The following is a 25,908-nucleotide window of genomic DNA, read 5'->3' as shown; positions in this document are numbered from 1 at the left end:
AGGAATACCGATAACACACCTAAATACATAACGGCATGTGAGCACACACGTGCAGCATGAATTCTCTACTTGGTACTTAATGCACATTGAATCTGCATGTTGTTTCTAAATTAGCAATTTGAAAAAATAACATTTCTCATCACAGCCTGAAATAAAGGAGAAGGTTTGACACACTGGAGACAAAAACTTGACTAATTGGAGTGTGTGTTAGAGTGTTAATGAAATTTTAAAAAGGCTAAATAGCATCATGTTGGAAATCACATGAGAAAACCTAACAGGGCTTCCTTCAGTATTGCGAAGGCAAGCTTTGAGCTGTTCCTCATAAATAGACGATGCTCCTGTAGTTACAGTGTCTGAAGCTGCCCTCTATTCACAGAGCAGTCCTCTATTAGAGTGCTTCTTTATGAGCTCATTTGTCTCTCCTATATAGAGTGCTGCAGAGGAGTGTTAACCCATCTATCTGTTTTCTCTGAATCGTATGGGGACGTGGCCCACCAGCTCTCCCTCTTTCTGATGAAGACGCCCACTTTAACAGCAATTAAGATGCATTTCCTGGCTCTGTACTTTATAATTTCCCCATTCGAGCCATGCAGGCATCAATATTCCGCTGACATGACAGCTAAATCACCAAGGTTCAATCTCACCACCTCCTACCAGATGAACACAGCCAACTGTGGCACGCGAGGGCAGACACACATGGAAACATGCACACATACAAACACATACACCACACAGGACACATAAAAAAGAAGCACTTACTGCTGGCAGTGCTGAAAAACTTACATGTACACTAAACCACAAATACAAAATAGTAAAATATATTTAACACATCCAGAATATCAGTTGCACTCAGGACAACTAAACATTAACTTATATAGGTTGTATTACTAAACAGTGCAGGCTTCTGAGAGCTTTATATGGGCTATTAAGAAAACATTTTAATGCTGCAGTATTAGACACCAAGGTTAAGAAACAACAACATGAAATCAGCATATTTTTTAATGAACATGTCACTGTAGACAAAACATGTATTCTAATAAAGGTGTTTTGCCTCATTTTTAACTTCATAGTAAATAAGTCATATGCAGTGGATGAAGTGGTTTGCATATAGTTTTCTTTTACACTTAACATAAAGTAATTATCAAAAATGAATTTCAAGCCACTATGTGTAGAAAGAAGCTCAACAAATATGAACTAAATATGAACTATCTAATCACAGATTACCTATGCTGACATATAGAGTGTCAGTTAACGCCCAACAGAAACAGCGCACACCGAAATTCATCTATATTCATGCTTAGTGATTGTTCTGTAATTGCAGGGCCATTTAGCAAATTACTGTTGAGCTAACTGCTAACACACAAACCTGCCAGGAACATGTTAGATAGTCACACCATTTTAGTTATGTTTTTGTTTTTTTTAATGAAGAGTTACTGAACCCTCAAGTTGCTAAAACAACAAGTTAATTGAAAAACTTGCCTTTGTACCATTGACTCAGGCTGCACAACTGTGTGCAAAATATTCCTCTTCGAAATGTGGATGGTGAAACACATGCAAAAAAGTTACATTAGCGTCATACATCTTTTCTCTGTTCCCTCAAAGGTCATTACTGTAAAGTTAGCTTCCTTTTGATCAACAGCACAAACATGCGTACCAAAGTTTAGCTCTAAAGCAAAGTTTTGTTTCTCTAAATGGTGGTAAGATCTGGACTTAACAAGTCTCTGTGGCGGCCTCCCTGTATTACGGTAGGGGGCTATTTAGAAATCCTGATGATATAATTTCACAGCATCAAAAATACAGTCGCTAATCTTTATATCAATCTCTTACAGAGAGGCTGTACTGAGGAGGTTTTGTATGTAGTGCACATCACACACCACAAGAAGTCAGTCTGGTGAACGCTGAGCTGACGAACATGACAACTGCAAGTGGCGGGGATAATGTTACAGGACTGTAAACTGTCAGCCCCAAAGAGCAGTGAGAAACTGCAGGAGGAGACAGCATATTCTGCTGGGTTAGCGACGTACACAAATACCGTCATATACTGTATATGATATTTTAAGAATGTATTAAGGCATGAAAAATAGATAACTCCCAAAGCTACTATGACACACAGACACTACATATAAAAAATATATGTTAACCTTAACTTAGAACCACTGTTGCCATTACAAAGTTTTTACACGAGAAAGCACTGATGAGTTTATTGTTTCGACTTTAAAATATCTGACTCAGTACATGTCTTGGTCATGAATAATATTTAAATATTCATGTTATGTAATGGCATTACAAAAGTGTAAAAAAAGTATTGCGCAATTTCTGGTTGAAGGTATTGCGATTTTTAACTCTATGTTGATATTGGTATCAGCCTCAAACATGCAGTATGGGGCAGCTTTAATCTTTAAATGTCCAACTTTGGCTCCAAAAGAGGACACCACAGCAGACCACCAACAGCCTCCTCTTACCAAGACTTCATCCAAGAGATTGTGAGATGACTGTGCTAAAGGCAACAGACTATTGTTTCACTAGTATTGTCTCATTCTGCCTAAAAAACACTGTATGCCTTCTGCATCATTTAAAAGATGCTATAGCCACACAAAAATTCTACACATAGCGGCTTTAAAGACAGATAAAGGCAGATAATAGAGATGGAGTCAAGAAGACATGAAGGAACACGTGCAGACACACATGGATGTTTGGAGAGGTGAACACTTCCTGACGCAATGGAGAGAAAGATTAGAATTTAGGCATTCGGCTCGCCACCGAGGGAGAAGGATCAAGAGAGTCAAGTGCTCAACTCACCTTCTTACTCTCTTCCATCTCGTGCTCAAACATGGCACTGAACACCGGCGAGCGAGCTGAGACAGACAGAAACAAAAGACAGACAGAGAGAGAGAGGGGGGTTTGTTATTGTGTGTAATGTTGATGCATGTTGAGGTCTCTGATATCCGTTAACAGCCTGCCACAGGGCCAGCGGAGAGCGCGGCGGATGATTGGCAGCAGTGACAGCTGTAGAAGCATTGTGTGGTAAAAAGTCAACTGCAGCTCCGTCCTGCCGACAGACTCATGACGACCTCTCAGGTGCGTTTAGCCACACTTTAATGTTGATAGACTGACTTCACTGGAGCTTGTTAGATACATTAAGGTCCATCTCCCTGTTTTGATAACGTGGTCGCCTGCTGCCATTCAGCATAGACCATTCTATCATGGCAGCATAGAGAACTGTTAAGGCTGATTTTAATCATAAAATACAAAACAGGCATATTTTTTTAAAAAAGAGCTGATGTTCTAAGTTGTTCTTGCCCAGCTTTTATGTCAAATCCAAAATGTGTTCTGTCTTTTGCTGCAAGAGGACACTGTTCTCCACAGCTGACAAATCCTCTTGAGGCAAGGACAGTTCAGACTATGCTTCTATTAAAGTGGAGACTAAATGCAAAAGAAATGCTGATTATGTGCAGAAGTCCCTCAAAGTACAAGAAAATAATTAAATGGTGACCTGACAATGGAAATTGTATTTTATAATCCAGTTTTCAACCAGATTTCATGATATATTATTTTTTTTAAAATAAATGATAAATTAAATAACCTTGAGACCCCTGAAAGTGTAGCTATTTATTAAAAAAAGGATGATTTTAGTGTTTGTGCTCTCATCTTGAAACAGGTGAGGTGACCATTAACTTGCTGCACAGTGTATTTTTTTTTCTTACTACTCCAGACACGAACCCAGCTGGAGGGAGATATGTTTAATCTTCAGCACAGACCAACCAGGCTAACTGTCTGATCCAACCACAGCACTTGAAATGTCATAAATCAGCCCCATTTCTGTTACTCGAAATCACTGCTGTATGATAATTTTGCATGCTTAAAATAATCACCACATCTTGTCTCGGCAGTTCTGCTCAAGGCGACAACACTGTATTTTCTCTCATATCATTGTAGCCGTGACAGTGGTTAGTTTCGGCACAGGCTGAACCTGGCAATTGGAGCCTGCGTTGATTATTGTTTGATTGATTAACAGTGGAAGGAGCGAAGTGTCTCCACAAAGGTTAGACCTATAACCTAAAGGACTTTAACAAAAAAAAAAAAAAAAAATCACATATACCCAGAGTTGTCCTCCTCTGACACGGTTCACTTTGTTTGATTATGTGCTCACTGGGTAACACTTACAGTTACTGTACTGTTCACTGATGAATGCTTAATTAACTAGTGATTAAAATTTAACAAATGTTTCAAGACATTATTAAGCATGTGTCAAAGTCAGTGATATGCTAATTAATTTAACCACTTAATAATGACTTATCAACCTCAGAGCTGAAGTAGCTATCCATTTAATTACTCATTTGAAAACGTGGTGCCATCTATCAACTCTGCACAAGCCACAAATAAATATGATGCTGCTAATATCATAATAATAATAATATGAGCAATGAAAAACGTTCACACTGGGATCCTGTGGTTTTAAGGTCAGCACCTGCTGCTTCAGATGTAACTCAATCATCTTAATAAATAACACTGTAACTTACAGGTCACACCTCATTCAGCTTTCATAAATGTGTTTTAGATATGCTTTGGCTGAGGGTCAAAAGCAAAACTTCTGGGTAACATTAAAGGGATAGTTCACCCCAAATTCAAGTACATGTTTTTCCTCTTACCTGAAGAGCTCTTTATCAGTCTAGATTATTTTGGTGTGAGTTGCCAAATGTTGGAGATATCAGTCGTAAAGATGTTTGCCTTCTCTCCAATATAATGGAACTAAATGGCACTCTGCTTGTGGTGCTCAAAGAAATTGATTTGAAAAACTCAGCAGCAATGTTTCTTTCTACTGAAATATACCTGCCAGTCACCACTCAGAAGGAAGTGTGAAACTACTCATGGACAAAAGGCTTGTGCTTGTAATAGCGTGAGTGGTAGACATTAATAGTGTTGTCCTCAGCTGAGCTGTAAGTTTAGTTAGTTCAGTGGTCTACATGAACAAGCAAGTAGATGCAAACTTCCCTCTGCACGTTGACAGGTGTATCTCAGTTTTCCTTTACTTTTAAAGAGAAAAAGAAACAGTGTTGCCTTTCATGAAGTTTTACGGTATATCAGCTGAGGGGTCAAGATTTTTGGATAAGAAACATCCCAATTCTTCTTTATTTTAAAGGTCAGATTATAGATGTCACAGGACTTGCTTCGAAATAACTTTTCAGTAGGTATCAGAGGGAGTTAATGTTTTACCACTCAGGAGTGGGAAAATGAAATTAGAAGCTCAAAAGTCAGATGGATGTTTTAAGTAACTATCCAAGGAGAGCTTAAGGGATCAGTGAAATGCACATAAAAACAAACAAACAGCCAAATTATTTACTTCTCTTCTTTCCAGAGGTAATTTGTTTTGTTTGCAAGGGAGGCGAGGGAAGCTGGCCACACAACTTAAGGTTATGGAACAATTGATGAAAAAAAAAAAACTCACTTAGAAATTGAGACTTTGATTTCAGTAAAAAAATAGAAACTGTTGTGGAAATGAATGTTATGTATAACAGTAACTTTATGAATGTGTGATTTGTCAATGGTCATGGTTAAATATTTTAAGAGGCCTCAGAGTCACTGTGATTGTTTTAAAGTATGGTGTTGAAGAAAGCTGAGACGGAAAGTCAGCTCAGACGGAAGGCCAGCTGAGACAGAAAGTCAGCCTGTCCAGCGGAGAGACGGGATGGTTGGAGATCAGACCTATGGCGCAAAAAGAATTGAATGCAGGTATCGTTTGACTGGAGACGTTTTGATTTTTTGAGTTGTTTCGGTCATTACCTTAAAGTATAGAGTACCAATACCCAGCCCTAGATGCTATTGACAAAATCTGCCCACAGGCGCAGACATGAAAAATTCCTAGCAAAAAAACTTAAAATGTCTTCTGTGGTAGTTTCCCTACAACTGGTGTCAATGGGACAAAATTGCGCCATGACGACACACACAGACACACAAGATGAAAACAGTACCACGGCTGATATTAAGTCTTAATGACAGAGAAGTTAAAAGAGGGACTTTGTTTGTCTCAGTATCTAGAAGTGCTAAGTCAAAGGCAACTTGACAGCTGTAGATTCCTGGTTCTTTACAGTTACCTACAGTTATGTTTTGCAAGGGTCACACTGTATGTCAGAGACAGCAACATGTTGCAGCAAATGTTGTTGGAGCACTGAAACTTAGCAGTGAATGGGCAGGTAGGACTATGGGGACTAACCTACAGTAAGTCTGTCTGGTGCAGCTCAATACTGGTGAGCTCATACTGCAGCAACAAAGGGAAGGGGCGGGCATGAGAGACAGAAAAAGGGAGAGAGAGAGAGAGAGAGAGCTTTACAGAAAGTGAATGGACGGAGAGGAGAGAGAAAGTAGGAGGCAAGGAGAGTAGACAGAAACGGGAGGAAAGCGAACTGAGCAAGATTTGAGAGGAGAGAAAGAGATAAAGAAGACTCAAAGGAAGACAAACAATAGACGGATGTGAACACAGAGAAGACAGAGAGGCAGGAGAGAGGAACGATGAAAGGAGAAGGAAAACGGAGTGGGTAGAGAAAGACAAGAGGGAGGATGAAAAAGGGAGACATGAAAGTGAAAGGGGGAATATTGAGAAAAGGTAAAGGAGGATGTAGAGACAGAAAAGAAAGAGAAGGTAAGAGATAGAGGGAGAGAACCAGAGTGGTTTAAAGATCACATGGCCAATGTGGAGCCAATTTGAGTTGCTCTCCCTCCTTCGTTTGATCCCTCTCTGTCCGTCTCCACGGCGATTAACGGCCGGGAGAGTTGTCACGGGAACGGCCGAGAGGGGGAATAACGAGGAGGAGGGACGTCATCTGGACCAAGTAGAGCAGAGAGAGAGAGAGAGAGAGAGAGAGAGAGAGAGAGAGAGAGAGAGAGAGAGAGAGAGAGAGAAAGAGAGAGGGGAAGACCCCAAACCACAGCAGCACATAATTAAAATGGCTCCTCACACACACATTTCAACAAATCCAATAATGAACAGCCTCTCCTCCCATCCACTGAGACTCACAGTTCACCAGTTTCCTCAAACCTTTCGCTATCTGACGCTGTCTGTCATTAAAGTGCCAACAAGTGGTTCGCCGTGTGCCATGTGTGTTCATGTGTGTTCATGTGTGTTCATGTGAGTGTGAACATGACAGGGTGTGGTCTGTGTGTGGGCTCTATGAAGGCAGACAGGTGCTGAAGTGCCAGTAAATGATACTTTGTATGGATATTCAGCATATTCAAATGTAACCATCCCTTTGGCAAACAAAAATTATTCATTAAATTAAAAATTTGATGAAGTATTTCCCCTGGAATTTAATTTTTGTCACAGTGGAAAAGTAACTGAAGCAGCGTTTAGACCAAATCCAAAAGTCTCAAACAAAACCCAGAAAAATGGCAAATATTAACTACGCCACATATATTAGTTTGCAAGTTATGTGATCTTAAAATTATCAGTCAATCACCAGACACCAATTTTGATAACCTATTATTTCAGATTATTTATAAAGCAAACAAGTCAAATATTTGCTGGTTCCAGCTTTTCTTATGCAAGAATTTGCTGCTGTTCTTAGCTTTGAGAAATTGTAAACTCAGTATCTGGACACAACACGCAATCTGATTACGTTTTTAGAAATTTTAACGGGCAGTTTGTACTATTTTCTGACAATAGTTAAAGTTAAAGAGCTGTACGCAACATCTATTATTTACTGTTGTCTTGATATTGAAATTTCTGACTTTGATACAATACCTTGAAAAATACTGATATTCAATACCACGGGCACAAACTGACATTGAGGATATAAAATTACTTTTTTATTAAAAGATAAATATAACATGACAATGATGACTGTTCTTGTCTTGGTTAGTAGCAGAGTACAGCAGAATTACTGTCGTGAATATTAATAAAAGAGAGGAAAAAATGCAGCTGGTACCAGTGTACTGTGCAGCAGAGGCACCCGCCTCCTATTGCCAAAATGCTCCACTGATCAGTTCAAGTTTTTTAATGAACACTGTTGATGCCTTTTTTTTCCTACTACTTAAAGTATTCATTCCGTGCATGCAAAAATTACTTATGCTGTTATTGCCTGCACAATGTTTACATGGTTGTACATTGGTACATTTATTTTATGTTTTTTTCTAACTTATTGAACATTTTCTGCTTTCACTGACCTCCTTTATTGGTGTTGCAATGGAACTATGTGCTGTATTACCCTTCAGTGACTCTGCCCAGTTTCCCATCTAGGTATTTATAAGGATTGTTCTTTTTATAGTTACTACAAATAAAATGAGTATTGAAACCAGTATGTCTTCACCGTCTCTCAAAATGGAAGCTGCTGAGCCTTTGGCTAACAGCTAGCAGATAACTGTGCTAAGAGCGTGAACAGTGCTGACCGTGCTAATGGTGTTAAACAGGGGGTGACCTAAGGGTGGGTGTTACATTTCCCATCTCCCCATGGGTCGGCACAAGTTTAGTGCAGTGCAAAGTGGCGACGCTTAGCTAGCCAGTGCGACACACACAAGGACACACTGCTCCAATTACAACACACGCACGCACGCACGCACGCACGCACGCACGCACGCACACACACACACACACACACCTTACTCCACTAGCAATCTTCACTATTAGTCTGTATGCTGCTCCATTAATGACGCTGTGTGTTGAGGCACACGGTAATATCCATCTGCATAACATCTTCAGAGTTAAATTCTTTTCACATGTTAAGACTTAAAATCTACAGAGACAAGATTGAGAAATGTACTTAAGCCCATGATTGGGACGAGAACAAGGGTTTACACTTAATTCAGTTCATGTTTTTACTGCAGTACGCATATACGCAATAAAATGTGCAGTATAATGCTATGTGCTACCATGGTATCTTGAACAATAAAACCTTTAGTATTCTTACTTGTACATATTTTACTGAACTTGGTATTTTCTTCTCATAGTTGTCAGAAAATCAGAAGTTTAAGAAACCACTGCCTTACTTCATGAAGTTTTTACCCCCTACATGTTAAGTATGAGTCATTATCCATCAACTTTTCTCAGATGTGATGAATTAAAAGGATATTCTCACCTGCCAGGATTGCTTTGTGCGCCTGGAATTTCTGCCCAGCGACACACAGAGAGCAGTCAGTGAATCTGGAGCTCTCCCACAGATCACCGAGCTCCTCAGCCAGCCTGCAGTCAGGAACCTTCACCATATTCATCGTGTTCTGGCCTGAGATGTTCACAGAGTCCTGCACCACACTCACCTACAAACACACAAGTAAAATGTAACATTTTATTTCCTTCTTGAGCATAAACAAATAGGATTACTTTCACACACAGGGTTATAATTTCAGAGTGAACTGCCCCTTTAACACACTCACTTCACGCAGAGGCCAATAAATAGCATGCAATGTTCATTAAAAGGAAATAAATCAGGTAATCAAACATGCTGTGAATGATTAATGTGGGCACTCTGCCTTTGTAATCAATACATCAGACACTCGAGATGGAGGCTATTCAAAAATGACCCATTCTTCCATCTTTATCCGATCAGATCGGCCATGCTTCTAAACAAGCCACAGAATCAGCATTGAAGTCAAATTGGGTGTGCGAGTATGTGTGCTTGTGTGTGTGCGTGCATGAGGGTTGTCTGTATGTCTTCCCTGCTGACTTCACCACCTGTTCCAGACAATGTCAACCAGACTCATTTATCTCTCTACAGGACTCACTGCAAACACACACACACACACACACACACACACACACACACACAGATGCATACACACACTCACGTACACACGAGGCAGACTCATGAGCACAAACACACACGCATTCTCTCTCTCTCACTCACTCACTCACACACACACACACACACACACACACACACACACATACACTAATTACTAAGTAATTTCCGACAGCCTGGGTTGACTGACTTGCAGTTTTTCACCTGCTTGCTGTGCCATCTAATCAAATACCAGTGAGTTACCCACAGCCCTGCTTAGAATATACTATGCTGCTTATTTAATTATTTGGTGAGTTAGTTACACTTCATGATACAACAGCCTGATAGGTAAAAGCATTACACCAATTTCTGGTGAAAATTTATTCTAGAGCGACCCTTGATGGTTAGCGTAGTAAAATATTGTTGTGCAGAGTTGTGCTCAAGCTTTCTGAAGTTATCTACATATGTAACAACAATGTTAGACAATGGCCTGTTGGAGTACCTCTAATTCTTGAAGGAGCATAAAACTCTCATTCTTAGGTACAAACAATGAGTGCCTGTGTTGAAAAGAATGGGAAGCATTGTAAAAAAGCAACATGGTGCACAACTATGTTCTTAAAGTTAGAAGAAAAGACAGCGCTGTATGCAATATTCATTATTTATCACTGCACTACTGTATATTGTAATTGGTATTCTATGTTATATTGCTTTGCTATATATGTTTCACTTTATGCTTCATCTTATATGCCATACTGTATTATATTGTGCTATGTTAAACTCCATAATGTTAATGTGTGATACAGCAATTCTCTATTATATCTATATTTTCTCCCTGTATTTATTCAGACCAACACTAAGTTATTAGTCTGATGTATGCTGCTTTAATAGACTTGCTGCAATTAATTACACCATTTTCACTTTTATTTTGTCATATTTGTCTTTATAAATGAAGTATGAATAAGAATTTAAAAGATCAATATACAGTGTTAAAAGTAAAAATTCAGTTGCTGCAATGAACTAAACAAGTCTCTTGTTTGCAGTACAGCAAAAGCAGTGATTTAAAGCTGATAATGCATTACGAATGAAAAATAAATATAACTGGAAACAACGTCCAACAACTCATTCTGGTTACCATCCAAAAGTTTGCCCTAAACAGACAGGAGTGGAAAATCTCTCTTGCTGCTCAACATGGCAGAGAAAATAAAGAGCAGTATGTAGGTGAGTAGTATTTCACATTAACAAACTGACCAAAGAAAATAACTTCTCATGTTGCAAAAACATTGACATACTTGACAGCCATAACATAATGTTATGGTACCTTTAAATCCTCCTGCATTTCGTTGTTGAGGAATATTAAAGTAGTCATTAAAGCTATAGTTGGTCAATTTTGCTAAAACTGCTACTATATTCCCACAGAAGTACATGACATAGTCTGTGAAAAAAATCACATCCCTCCTCCTCTTCCTCCTGTTTCTAATGTCATTCACCAGAATCTACCGAAGTGCACCGACAACGACAGGAAAGGAGTCTCTAATAAAGTTGTCAATATGTGCTCGTGAACTGCGGTCCAACTGTCAATAGGCAGCACTGATTAATATCAATCCAGATTCTGTTTCTGCATTGTGTATTTCTCATGTCAAATGTTTTCAAAAACATATTTCTTTAGCTGTAAAATGAGAACGTTTGTGACCGGGCTGCCATGACAGAGTTGACCAAAGTACCAAGCACCGCCCACCAACCAGACCAACTTTGTCAATTTACAGCCAAACAGCACACTAAAATATGTTTCTTAAATATTTCAGACAAAAAATAGGCAATGCAGTCAAAGAATGTTGATTCATACTTGATCAGCACTGTTTAACAGTTTGACTGCAGTTCACAGAGTGATTGACAGCTGCATCAGAGATTTAGTTGTTTAGAATTATGATTTTTTTTTTTTTTTAACAGATAATCTGTCTCATTTAGTGCTTTGTGAAGTGACAGTTCAAGCATTTTTTTTTATTAAAGCTACCAAAGCTTTAACAGGTTTAAAATGAGTATAACGGATGCAACTCTTATGTGGCTGATTAAGTGGACTCGTTCAGGAGCATATGACTACAGCCAAGACTGCACAAGAACATTAATTACAACTGTTAAATGATTAAAAATCTGTCAAAATGTCAATCTGTCAACAGCGTAATAAAGCAACCAGTGAAATATTGCTGTATGATGATGTTACTTTAATTCTGCTATATTTTTCCTGACTATGTAATTACATTAACACTATCAAAATTATAATACTAAACATCCAATTTCTAACAATAGGTGTATCCGTGCTTAATTATGGCAGTGTCAACATAAAGATGTTACACTATAAGCTGGAACTTTTACTATAAACTTCACAAACATTTATATAATATTTCCAATCAATACACATGACGTGTTTTTTCTGTTTTGCCCTCTTATAAAATTATGTCATACAGTAGTTTTCTTAAATACACAATTAAATCTAAAGATGCTGATGGGGACACACCATCAAGCACATTATATTCTAATGAATTATTAACTGTTTAATTACTTTGTTACATTCTGCACAATAATCACTGCCTAATCAGACAGAATAATCTTGGTTCTCTGCTTTCATTGCTGACAGCTCTTAAACACATTCAGTACATAGTTTTCAAGAAAAAGGCTGAAAATCACCACAAAGTGACCTTGCTGTTGAAGCTTTGGGGAGGCTGACACCCAAAACCTCACAAAAAAACATCCCTCCTCATCCATCCCCATCCGTCCATCTGCCCGCCTATTCGTCCAATAGCACATCTATCCACCTATTCAACTCACACAAAAAGAGTCCTAGAAAAGGAGGAGAAGCACATACAATAGACAAGTGCGTGGCAAGCAGGAAATTGAATGTCAAGGAGTCTTGTTTGCTCCTGATGGAGGTTTGAGAGTTAGCCTGAAGGGGACAGAAAGACAGAGAGAACGAGAGACAGCAGGAAAGATAATAAAACAGAAGAAGAGTGTGAGAAAAAGGAGGACAGAGAGAAGGAGATATAGGGATAATAAAAAGCAGAGAATACAGATGCAGAGATACCAAGAGGAGAATAGAGGCCATCACAGGTAAGGGGAGGTGGGGGAGTGTGGGCGAGCTATTGGTGGGATCTACAGTTGGAGATGGCCTCTCGTAAGCAGCAGCTCATTCCTGACAAAGAAATGACAGGGACACAGAGAGAAGAAAATGTGACTTTTCTGAAGGGAAGAGCATTCACTATGTGTGTGTCTGTACATATGAGTGTGAATGTGTGACAGTCTGGTTTCCACAGCTGGCTCTATTAATCACACTCCAGGGGGATGCAGGTCTGACTGACTGACGTGCATCCATCTCCTGACACTCACAGAGGAATGCTCATACACACAAACACATAGACATTCACATGAGGAAGAGACAGTCCTGCTCACAGACACTGGCATTCATAAAACACTGATTAGCAATACAGAAGGCCTGTTAGAAAGGGAGCTGCCGTGTATAGGAGAGGAGAGGGAGAAAAACAACAAAAAACAGAGGAGAGAGACAGACGGACAAAGGGACAGAGGGCCGAGGACAGAAGTTCAGTCAGCTCAAGTTGGAATGAAAAATGGCTTTAGGAGAGGAGGAGGAGGGCAGTGAGCCCAGTGCTGTGTCCTGAGTACACACTGAAAAAATAAACAAGTGCTGAAAAGCGAATTGGAAGGGAAGCCAGCGAGCCTGGTCAATGCGTTGCGGTATAAATAGCCCAATTAGCATGGCGGAGCCGTCGCTGGGCTCTCAGACGCAGCGTGGCAGAGCTGGTCTAATTACTGGCTAACTTGACCAATTATTCCACTGTTTAACCAGGCAGAAACTAAATCGCAGCACCTGGTTATTTAGACACACTGGCTGCCCGGAAAGTCTTCACGCCACAAGCTGTCATCTTCAGTCATTGTCAACCTCCTCCTCTTCCTCCTCCAAACACCCCTTTTCATTCTGGAGGAGTGGGCAAGGATGTAGCCAGTTTATCTGCATTTGTATTCACAGAATAGACTGACAAATATACCCCACATCCTTAATGTTGGTTTATGGTATGAATTTCAATGAACGTCTTATATAATAGTTTGTATTTTAGATTTTAAAACAAGTTCCTACAAGAGTCTAAGACCATGCCCGTGGCTCTGTGAGGTAGTAGAATCAAGCTTTGTATGTTTTTAATGTTTAAAATCTTAGCTTAGTGCGTTAACATGCTAAGATTTGCTGGTACTATACACAGAGTACAGCTGAGCCTAAAGGGAATGTCATCAATTTAACACGTATTTGGTCATAAAGCAATAAAGTTTAATTTTGGCCTGATGATGATGATATATGAGCTAAAGGTGACAAATGTCTGCATCAAATTTCCTAGGAATGCATCCAATAGCTGTTGAGACATTTTATTTAAAAACAAAAACGTAAACCCACTGGTAGTGTTGGAGGAAAAGTCAGCGAGTCAACAAAGTGAGTAAGATTCATATTCTGAGGACCACAAATGTCTGTACAAAATGTCAGTCCATCCAATAGCTGCCGCTAATTCATTAGATATTACATGAACTGCTGTATGAGGATATGTTTTAACACTGCAACGTGCACTGTAAATTTTACAGCCAATCTGGTCATTCTTGAACCGGTGAAAATTTTGGCTTGATGGTGGTGAAACAGGAAATTTCAGCAAGCAAATTTGTCAACAATATTCAGTCATTACTTTTTAAGATACAAAGTAATGTCTACAAGTGCAAATCAAGAGCGAATGTTGACCTGATGTTGGTGCCAGACTTAAGTTTTGGGGTCACCAGAGACTTTCAAAATCAACAATATCACCCTTCATATCCTTGAGAAATGTCACGGTAATCCAGCCAGGAGTGGTGAAAATATCTAAATCCTAGCGAAGTGTTGGACTGACCAACCAACTGACTTTTATTCATTCCCCAGTGGTGTTCATTATGACGATGATGCAGACAGAGACACACTCTGTTTACAACCTTAGGTAAAGAATAACAGTAATGAAGAATCATAGCTGCTATATCACCACAATCATCATTTGTTTTGGTAATTAAGTTCCCAGGATAAGTACTTACTAAAGCACTCGCCTCCCAGTTAGTTCCTCAGACATCAAGATGGATCTGTCGTAAGCTCCCTTCTCAGCCCTCCAGGCAATGCAGAGTTAATATTGAGTTTCGGTACCCAGATGATTTATTCATAATGCATCAATCTTTTTCTGCCTGTTTATGTGTTTGTTTATGGATTTACAGTGTTTTGCCATGCGTGAAATAGTTTGAAAAAGGAAAAAAAAAATCAAATCAAATCAAATTCATTAAGTTATGAAACACTTGTTCTTTTACCTCCCAAGTCACATTTTCCTCTGTTCAGTCCTGTGCATTTTTTCAAACACCTTAAAACATAAACTCATTTATACACTCACCCTATTAAACTAAACACACCCCTGTATGACATACAACACTTACGGCAGCTGTACGATTTTTAAAAGAATATCTGCATGCAAGTGCCTGTCTTTTGGGGGCTTTTTTTCTTTGATGCTGTAAATTAGCAATAGATCATTTGCATGTATATTGTTTGGATTTGCACATTGCGTAGTTTTACTGATTTGGGGCAGGATCTCTAGTGCTCTGAGTCACATTGCTGCTGACTTCATGGGTAGCTAAATAGCAGTCAGTATGAGTATATATCTCAACTAGCTCCGTGCAACTGTCAAGATTTGTCGGTCCCACAAGTCAGTTTCTTCCAAACCCCCTTACTGCACATTTTCATGACTGTCAGCACATGGTGTTCAAATTAAAGCAACTTTAAAGAATTCTAGGGCTGCAATTTTATCCCCATACTAGCATTGGAAACGTGTTTTTTATTAAGTGTTAGTAATGACGAACATGGAAACAAGCAGCTGTTGTAGTGGGGAAATAATGGAGAGCTGCTGACAGCCAAGCACAATGTTTAATGATCTTACTAGAATCTATGTAGATTTAAAATGTGTTTTGGTGACAGATGACCGATCTTTCCAGAGATCTGTGTGTAAATTAATACAGTTTTTGAGACATTCATTGACAAAATAAACACAAACTGACAGCATGAGGGGAAAACCCTGCCCAGTTCTGCTGGCAGAGGCAGGGTCCGACACTAAGTTTCGGTAATGGCTGCCAGGTTGGCAAACAGCTATTGCCAGAATGGTAGCTGTATTTTAATTGTTTATAATTAGAGTGATAACGATCCAGTGTAATTACACCCCATATTTTAATAATAAAAACTGGTACCAAGATTAGCTCAACATATTTAATTCTACTGTGCACCTGCTGCGGATCACTGTCACTATTTTATTTTTACATTCACTCTCTTCTATTCATTACGTCCTGTTGCTCACAATATTTTAGTTAAATTACTACTTGTCTCTCATTCAGTTTTGGCTGTCTCAGTATCAGGTCTACTGTGTTGTGGGTTATACTTTGTTGTTGACAGGTTATCACTAGACTGTTTTTCTCCACACTTAATTTCAGTTTTTATTTCCGACAGAATAAATCAATGCAACTGCAGAACTCTCATTTGCCTGGGTAGAGATTGTACACTGTGAGCATTGGATACACATGGAAAATGTTTTACTGCATTAACTGTATTATACCTGCACTCTGTCTCAAAGCAAACACCTTATTAGTCTGTGTGATGTTGCTGCTCTGCAGGAACAAAACAAATGTATTAAACAAAATCATTTAATTTCCCTTTACAGCAGGGGAGCAGCCAAAGTTTTGCAGTAATGTACTGTATCATGGCTTCACCATGGACTTCATCTGTTTTTAATGGAAATTTGACTGCAACTCAACCTGTATCTAATATTCCAGGGTAAAACTGCACATCAGGTTTTTATTATTCACTAAATAAGACAGACTTAAGGAGATACTTTGCTGATTTTCAACCAGCTTTGCATCATTACAGTGTGGGTAGTATGTGTAAATAGACTATGGTATACTTTCCATAAACTCAATTTTGGACACCAGCAATGTTGCCTGAACTACAGATTGTACTTCAGCCATTTTCATATGCCCGCCACCACGGACACAAAAGTATAGAAATAGATCAAGAGTGGATCAAGAGAGAGCAGCCCCACTCTCTCTATTTATCAAGCTCAGATCAAACTGTAAGTGCTCATCAAATATAAACCAAGATTCTGTTACTGTACTCTATTTCTTGACTACAATGTCTTCAGAAACATATTTTAGTGCACTATTTGGCTGTCATATGAGAAATTGGGAGCATGAAGTGGGCACCGCACCGCTTTCTGCATTGTAAACATGGAGGCTAAAAAAACTCTGATCAAATGGTAAAAACTAAGCAGTCTCTAACCCAACATTCAATCATGTCACTCACTGCCCATGAACTGACGTCAAACTGTTAAACTAAGCAGCACTGATCAAATATCAACCAAGATTCTTTTATTGTATTGCCTATTTATTACCTAAATGTTTTCAGAAACATATTTTAGCGTACTTTTTAGCTGTAATATGAGAAAGTTGGTCCTGCCTGTGAGCGTTGCTTGATACTTTGATCAAGTATTTCCAACATGGCAGCAGGCTCATAACTTTCTCATTTTACATCTGAACAGTACACAAAAACTTTTTTTCTAAAAACATTTGAGATGAGAAATAAACAATGCAGTTACAGAATCTTACTTTATATTCGATCAGCACTTCCTAGTTTGACCTATTTACTTTAGCCTACTGTTAAATTGTAACTCAGGATCGTGTGTTACCAGGCATTCATCATTTTTTTTCCTGTGTTAAAACAGACAAGCTTCCAATACATCACACACCAGGAAGAGCAATGATTGGCCCAGTGCAGTGCAGTGTATTCTGGTAGTTGTAGGTTTTCTACTTCTTGAGCAAAAGCAAATGTTACTGGTCAATCAGCACCGATTATTAAAAGCGCTTGCAGCTTTCTACTGCATAGAGAGCCCAGGTTTATGAAAAGACCATCTTTCCAACCGCAAAATACTTCTTTGACAAGGTTGGTCTGCATTAAGTGACCAATGTGACAAAGGTTAACATTACTAGAAATTTAAGCATTTTCAATAAAACCACATTATTGGACACTCAACATACATATATCTATAATGGCTTAATTGATCTGTGATCTTTAAACTTGTCCTCTGAACCCTCTGAGCACAAAGCTCATCATCAGCTTTTTATGATGCATGGCTCACCCTCCTCTCTCCAGCCAGCCAGAGTAAACAGGCTGGATGTCACAGACCCACTCTGCAGCTCTCGTTCTCCCTCTCCCTTTCTTATTCATCCTCTCCACCCACTTTTGGATGTTATTGCTCAAGAAAATCAAAAACACTCAGAGCAATGACAGGATATTTCAGTCAGGAGACAGACTCGGATACAGGATACAGAGTTAGCCGCCCTCTGGCAGCTGCAGAAGGTGACTGAACTGATTAAAACTGAGAATAATAGCAGAATCTGATTTGTTCCCGACACCATTAAACAAACATAGCCCCAAATCCCAACGCTATTAAATAAAAGTCAAAAATAAATACTGCACTCACTCTCCTGAAGACAATAGCTGGAACATTCTTTAATTACAGGCTATTCATTTCATCCCAGCTGGTTATAATTGTATTTCGAGCACCTTATTCAACCTTTAAGACGCTTTTACAGTCGCTGTCCTAACAAGATACTGTTTGGTGGGTCTTTTCTTTGCAGCACAATGTGTGACGTGCTTTGTATTTCTGGGTTTGTTTTTGACAAAACAGAAGAAAAACTGGGCAGATAGCCGGAGCAGCAATAGACTGGAGAAGAAGAAAAGAGCGCCACATCACAGAACATAACAAAAACCATAACAAAAACCACATCACGCTCATAACAAATCGAAGACTAAAGACTGCAGATATAAGAAGAAGAAGCAGCCACAGTAAGCTGTTAGATGAGGAGCTGCAGGCTGCACACCTCCAACTCCTTAGCAAGGTAACCAACCTCACACTGTCCTGTTTGTGTGGAAAACTACTCACAATTTGTGCAGCGTGACACCAGATTACAGCTGCTCATGGTGTGAATGAAAAAAGGCTGATTATTTTACAATTTCATCATTAAAACAGTGTGGTTTTTTTTTTGGCCACACTGTAAAGAGATACACCATTTTCTCTTCTTTTTGAATTAAACTAGATCTTCAGTTTTTAACTTGCAGCTACCTCCAGTAACCATGGTTGACGGAAAATCAACCAGGAATATTATCTTAAAGTGGACCTACTGTGCTTGTCCTCATTTTCTGTCATATTGTTACAATGTTGGATGTTAATGTTGATGTGGCCAAAGTTTCAAGTAATAAGGTAATAGTATATGAAAGTAATCTCCGGCTTTAAATGTTTGGAATACTATGTTTTCAATTTTTTTTTTTTTTATTTCTATGACAAGCTAACACGGGAACAGGGAAACATGTCATCTTGGTTGCTGATGCTGTTTTTTTCTTCCTGATTTCAGATCATATTCCTGCTAGAAAATGTCCAACTGTGACAATCTGTTCTCATTTCCAGGTCATCAAATACTAATGCTTTGTCACACCCCTCCATGTCTTAAAGAGACGCGAAGGCTACCCTTAAGCATATCTAAAGTTTTTGACGCACCGATAAAACACATTGTAACACCTGGTTAATGTTGTGTAATGGTCGCAGTTAGGTTAATGGCAGTGACTTTGTAAGGTAATGGGAAAATAAATATTTTTTGGGGTGAAATTAAGTATGACAACTGTAGCCAAGTGACATTTCATTACATTGAAACAACATTGATATTTGGTTTAACACAGGGCATGACCTGTGTTCTCCAAGATGAAAGTCCGGTTTTGTTTGACTCATCCATCTTCCATCTTTTGTGCTGAGGGGGGCCTTTGACAGCGATATGACACACCAAGGGGCGTGAGAAAACGGTGGTAATAGACACTCTGGGAATGACAATGGGCTTGTTGTGAAGATTTGGTCGAAGTTGCTTTTGGTGATTTTTCACAACAAAAAGTGCTTTACTCCAGTATACTTATTCCCCAGCTGCAATTATGGTGCAGAGCCACCGAGATACAGAGGACCTGGAAATGCTGACCAATCAGTGCAGACTGCGCATTTTCAGAAGGGGGCTTAAAGAGTCAGGTGCTGGGGTGTCGGGTGGCTCAGTGGATAAAGCAGGTGCCCCATATATGAAGGCAGTGTCCTTGCTGCAGCGGCTGCGGGTTTGATTCTGGCTTGCAGCCCTTTGCTGCATGTCATCTCTCCCCTTTTCATGCTGGCAATTTCCAGTCCTATCTAAAACTAAGTATTTTTCTGAAGATGACAACGTGTAAAAATGCCCTGGTAGAAACCTGAAATAGAAGTATGAACCTGAAAATGAGTTTAATGGGTCCCCTTTAAATGACTTATTGCCTCATGGTAGTTTGGAATCTTTAACTAAACTGCTATGATTTTTTATTCAAATTTAATTTTACATTATGACACCACTGAATGCACACATTCATGTGTCAGAGCTGCCTATTCAGTTGGCTGTTTGCAGGGACCCAGCTGTGTCCATTTCAATGGCTCAGTCTACAGACAGGCAGGCCGGCCTGCCATTGACACAGAGGTATTTAGGTAAATCTGCACAGACAGAGGCATATTTCATGCATGATTTGAAGTCAAGCTGCTGAACGAGCTTCGTGGCTGGCCAACCTTGTTCTTACACATACACACGCAGACACTGGCTCAGAGATATAGTTCACACACACACACACACACACACACACACACACACACGATACACACTCAGTATCACCACTGGCAGTGAGCATGAGCCTCTGCATGCTGTCTGTGAGCACCAGCCATTTGGGTCTCTTTTTAAGTAGTTTTGTTTTCTCTGCTGGAAGATCACAGACACTAAAGTGATAGCTTTGAGACTCTGAGGCCCGATCTAAAGTGCTTGAAGGAAATGTTTGGACAAAGAAAACAAATAAATAAGCAGGCAAAAGTTGCCTGTTTGCTCAATTTCTGCCGTCTTTACTCTGAGAGAAGCAAAGGGCTTTTGATGGGATATAAAAGACCTGTTGATGTGATTCTGGTGCAGAAGTGTTGCAAAGGCAGAATCAATTAAGGGCTCCATCGTGGCTCAAAAATGGGTGCCAACAAGCTATCACAGTAAAAATCCCATTGCAAGAAAAGGATCAAGCCTGCACTGTTTGCTCATTCTCTTGCTTTGTCACAGCGTCTCAATCGGCATTTGTATTTCCATCTCTTTGATTAGGTCTCAAACCTCCTTTTTAAATGATCCAAGTCATCTTACCCGCTTCACTTTTTCTGCCTGTTATGCAAAAATAGAACTAAATAAATACATATTTACCTCATTTTCCAGGAATGAAAGATTGCTTTTGCCTTCCCCTTTTTCACACAAACCCAAATCTTTATGTGCATCTTTTCTCCCTCGCCCCGCTCTTCCCACCACTGCCTCTTTATCCTGCTCCAAGAGCTGGTTGTGTGTGTGTGTGTGTGTGTGTGTGTGTGTGTGTGTGTGTGTGTGTGTGTGTGTGTGTGTGTGTGTGTTGCTCAGTGTGCAGGGAGGGAGCAGCTGGAGCATCTGCAGTCGTCTCCTCTGACAGCAGCACGGCATATGGCAAGGCCCTGTGAAGGATGGGTGCTGTCACCCGGCAAAGTGCTTACCCACCGACAGAAAAGGCAAGCCGCACTAACACCATGAGGAAGAGGAGGAAACAGCTGAACATCAGCACCCCACTCATTTATTCTCCCACCGCCACCTCGCCCCAGGAGGGAGGCGGTTGAGAAGCCTTAAAGAAAAGACCTCGAACCGGCTAGCAATGGCCAAGGCCCCGGTTGAAATGCATTTTAGTAAATTACATTAAAGATTGTCTATTTGCAAAAGGTAAACCAATCAAGAGAAAAACAGTGGCTCGTCTCCCAGTTTACACATGCAGGCGCTGATCCTCACATATGCGTTCATCACCCTTATGTGTGTCACACGGCAGTGAATGAGACCGGTTACCATACAGAACATTAATAATAACTAAATATACACTGACACAACTTTATGCCTCTTTTTTGCCTCACATGTAATTACTATTGTAAATAAGGAGGTATTTATTTTCTCCAAGAAGTACTTAATGCAAAATGTGCATCTAATCTCTGGAGTTGAACTATAATTTACAAAAAATATATATATTTTCCCAGCTCAAAACCTGTGTCTCTATGTTAACTGTTCAGTCATCTTTTGGTAAATATGTCATTTAAAAAAAAGATATATATATATATATATATATATATATATGTTATATCAAAATCCCTCTCTTTTTCTAATGTTATTTTTTATGAGTCATACATAAACGTATCCAAACAAATTTGATCTGAGGCGACCATCTAACTGACACATAAACCGACTTGACTGTCAGTTTGTGGGTTACAGTAGCTAACTCAGTGATAAAGTAGGAAGTATGTGTTTCTGCCAAAAACTGTGTTTACATTTCCAAAGAAAGTGGTTAAAGCTGTAGATAGTAACTTTATGAAAAAAAATCATATTCCTCTGCCTATTCTACTGACTTGTGGTATTTCTAGTGACCTTACTTCACATGAATGAAAACAACAAATCAAAGCCAAGGAGTCTGAAATGCAGCTATCAATCATGTCAATCACTGCTCATGACCTGCAGTCAAGCTAGGCAGCACTGAAAATCAGTCTGGCCGATGCGTTACTTCCAACACAGTGGCCAGGTCGCAAACTCTCTCAATTTACAGCTAAGCAGGACACTGAAATATGTTTTTGAGTAACAAAAATCTGATTTATATTTGTTCAACGCTGCCTAGTTTGACTCTTTGACCGCAGTTCACAAGCAATGATTAACATGATTGAAAGTTGCATTTAACAGTCTAAATCAATCGACGCTGATTGGTTGCTGTTTGCTGCGCTGTGGAAAATTCTAGCAAATACTATTATAGGCAAAAAAAGGGAGGAAGGACGTGTTTTTCTATAGACTGTCTCGTGTTTTTCTTTCATTACACAGTGACAGTTTAAGCAGTATGACAAAAACTTATTTTCACAAAAATTTCTGTCTGTAGCTTTAATATGTACTTGCTTTGATTTGTGTGATCCTCCCTAGTATGGATATGCAATGACCACAGAGGCACACATTCAGATACTCACTACTAAACATGCAAACGTGTTAGGGGCAGAATGCGTCACACCTGCGCCTGAAAAAACAGTGCAAAAGCCTTTGTAAATCTTGCCCTCTGTTCCTCCCTCTGTTGCACCTCACAGTGATGTTTGCTGAACCTGAAAGAGAAAACTTTTCATCTCCCCTATCTCTATGTGTGAGTCAGACAGCAGCCAAATACGCAGTAGTTCTCAACTTCATAAGAGTTTGCAACTTAAATGGAAAGACAGTAAAATCAATCCAGTTTATAATAAAAGATTAACATCAGTCCATACTGGCAAAACAATATATCAGTATAAAATAGAATAAATGTGATCCTGATGTATAAGTTGATAATCAATAACCACGTGAAAGGGATTTAGGTCAAGGCAAACTGCTCCGTTAAGCTATTCAAGTTAAAAAGCTTCATCACAGCAGCGACATGACTAAAAACAAGACCAAGTGTGTTTTCTTTATTGTATAATAAGTAGCACTGAAAGACAAACCAACACTGACTATAGATAGTGCCATTCATGGTTTTGTTGTGGCCATCATAGTTACATGCCTATTTGAGATGAGAAGCACTAGAAAAATGCTTATTTGTGATATATAATTGCTCCATTCAGTGTTTTTCTGATTTAAATAACCAGGTCTGTTTGTGTGAGAAAGGAACATACCTTTGTGCATAATTCGGCTCCCAGTACAAACCTCCTGAATGTCTGGATCTTAAGTTATAAAAGAAAAAGGTGAATACACATAAGCATGTGGTGGGCGAGCTGCCTGTCACCATTATGCCAAACAGAGTCAGAGAAACACTAATCTGTAATGTGAAACTGCTTTATTTTTTTTCTTTACCAGTGTAAATCACCAGGTTGTTTGTTTTAGAGCAGATTATTTAGCTCACTGTAAAAATCTTTTGAACGTCTGCATCCAAAACACGGTGAGCACATGTTAAGTTATTGGAGCAAAAAGGTAAGCACACATTAGCAGGCACTGGGCAAACAACATGTATGGGACCTGCCAAACAGAAGATTTGTAACATGCTTTTACTAGTTTATAGTGGATCGGAGGAGACCTCTGCAGATAATTCGGCTCCTGATAAAAAACCTCCTGAACAATAATCACTGAAGGAATTCTGATCAGCAGAAGTTTCAGCTGGCTGAAATCGGCACTTCTCACTGCTATAGGCCACTAAATCCCCTTGAATCGTACACAGTGGTCCTTTAATGTGTATGTTTCATGTTACTGCTGTAGACGTTTCAGGTCATTTTAACTCCTTTATATACTGTTCAGTAGTTTAACCTACAGTGATGTGATTCTATTATGATGATCAAATTCAATGGTTACATCACTGTCCCGTGGACAGCAAGGGTGAGAAAACTTCAGACCTAGAAAGTGAAGCTATCAGACAGATGTAATGGGCGAGAAAATAAAATGTAAGGTTCCTACACATTTTCAAGGACAACATTTCTAAACTTTCCCATGACTTTTTAAGGACCCATAATAAAAAAAAATCCTTTTTTCAAACATATCAGATTCAAACTCTATTCAAACTGAATTTCACCCAGCTGTAATATATGAAGGGATAGACGGAACAAGGCGAGGAATGACGAAACGTAAGTGATGGTAAACAAAACATCACACAGACGCATATTAAAGCTGTGTTATGTCGACAGTTATAGAAAATGAATTTGCTGATATGTTACTTTACTTGAAAGGTTATCCATAGAAGATTACTGTTACTTTTTCATTACACACAACCAAATTCCAGGACTTTTCAAAAACCTTTAGTGCTTTTTACTCACTACATTACTTTTCCAGGCCTGGAACACGTGATTGTGAAATTCCATATTTCCAGGTTTTCCATGACCATAGCAACCCTGAAAATATTAGCCACTGAAATGTAATGAAAATTAGTATTAGTAGTAGTATAATAGTTGCATAAAATGGAAATACTCAAGTACAAATACATCCAATTCATACTTAAGACCAGAATTTGAGAAAATGTACTTAGCTGCATTTCCCCAGTGAAAGATATGTGAAGCTGAGTAATAATAGATACAGAAAGCTGTGTCTGCATGGCAGACACGGAGAATATCAGAGTTCATCCTCCATGTTGCCACAGCTGACTGGGGAGGAAGAGACGTCTCCTCTGTGAAATAAATGTGTCCGGCAAATGTAACTCTCTGACTTCACTTCTGGCTGACTAAAGGTGGACCAGTATGCTCTACTTTTCAGCAGCCAATTTAACATGACTGACAGATAAGTTTCAGCATAAACTTCTCCCTGCCAAAAAACAACCCCTTCTTTCCCCTTTAGTCAGTCAAAACAGACTTCCAGAATAGTAACCCTTACGGTGTCAGTCAACACGACTCTGCCTGCAGGCAAATCACAACAGCACAAAGTAGCCGAGATTTTCCGTGAGCCATAGGACCACGCATGTGCGTCTGGCATTACTCTAAAAACTCTCAAAGCATCTGCATTATCTATCGCATGAAGAGCTAGATGCCGATGGTCTGACCTCAGAGCAAGAGGTTACCTGTGCTGCTGACAGCCAAAGGGAGAAGATTTAACCTTTTTTACCTCTGCGTCTCATTAGAGGAGGAATGAGCAAAGAAGGTAAAAACATGTCTCATCCACATGAAAACATTCTCTCTGAGCTAAATCCAATCCAAACCATCTTAGTCTTTTGTTTTTTATCCTGTATCATCTTTTATTTTCCCTCTTTTGTCTGTTCTTCACCCCCTTTGGCTCGCTGCCACCAAGTGTGCCCACTTTTCCTGAGAGAAGGCCTTTCCTTCAATCTCTTCTCACTATGCCTCCTTTCCCTCCCCCTTTATCTCCTTCTCAGTCCCTCTTGCTCTCTTTTGACAGCTAACGCAGCACCTTTAATGGGAGCTATCCCCTCATTAAATACCTGCAGGTGTCTGCAGCGCTTTGGCAGGGATGGAGAGAGAGAAAGAGACAAGAAGTGAGAGAACAACGCCTGGTTGTTCTGGCCCTCTCCAACATGACATACAGTCAGATT

General features: G+C 39.4%; 1 protein-coding gene across 1 annotated transcript in view; it reads right to left on the bottom strand.

Annotated features, from left to right (window-relative positions):
- Positions 1–25,908, bottom strand: part of LOC121957147 (speckle type BTB/POZ protein) — a 100,072-nt gene that overhangs the window by 8,505 nt on the left and 65,659 nt on the right. The window contains exons 8-9 of the mRNA XM_042505670.1: positions 9,066–9,243; positions 2,800–2,855 (exon numbers count right to left, since the gene is read on the bottom strand). Of these exons, the coding sequence (XP_042361604.1) occupies positions 2,800–2,855; positions 9,066–9,243 (234 nt within the window). The remainder of the gene's footprint in view (positions 1–2,799; positions 2,856–9,065; positions 9,244–25,908) is intronic.

The sequence above is a fragment of the Plectropomus leopardus genome, chromosome 17 (genome assembly GCF_008729295.1).
Source record: "Plectropomus leopardus isolate mb chromosome 17, YSFRI_Pleo_2.0, whole genome shotgun sequence".
In the NCBI taxonomy this organism is placed as follows: Eukaryota; Metazoa; Chordata; class Actinopteri; order Perciformes; family Serranidae; genus Plectropomus; species Plectropomus leopardus.
Note: the sequence above shows the minus strand (reverse complement) of the source record. Positions and strands in the feature narration are given on the sequence as shown.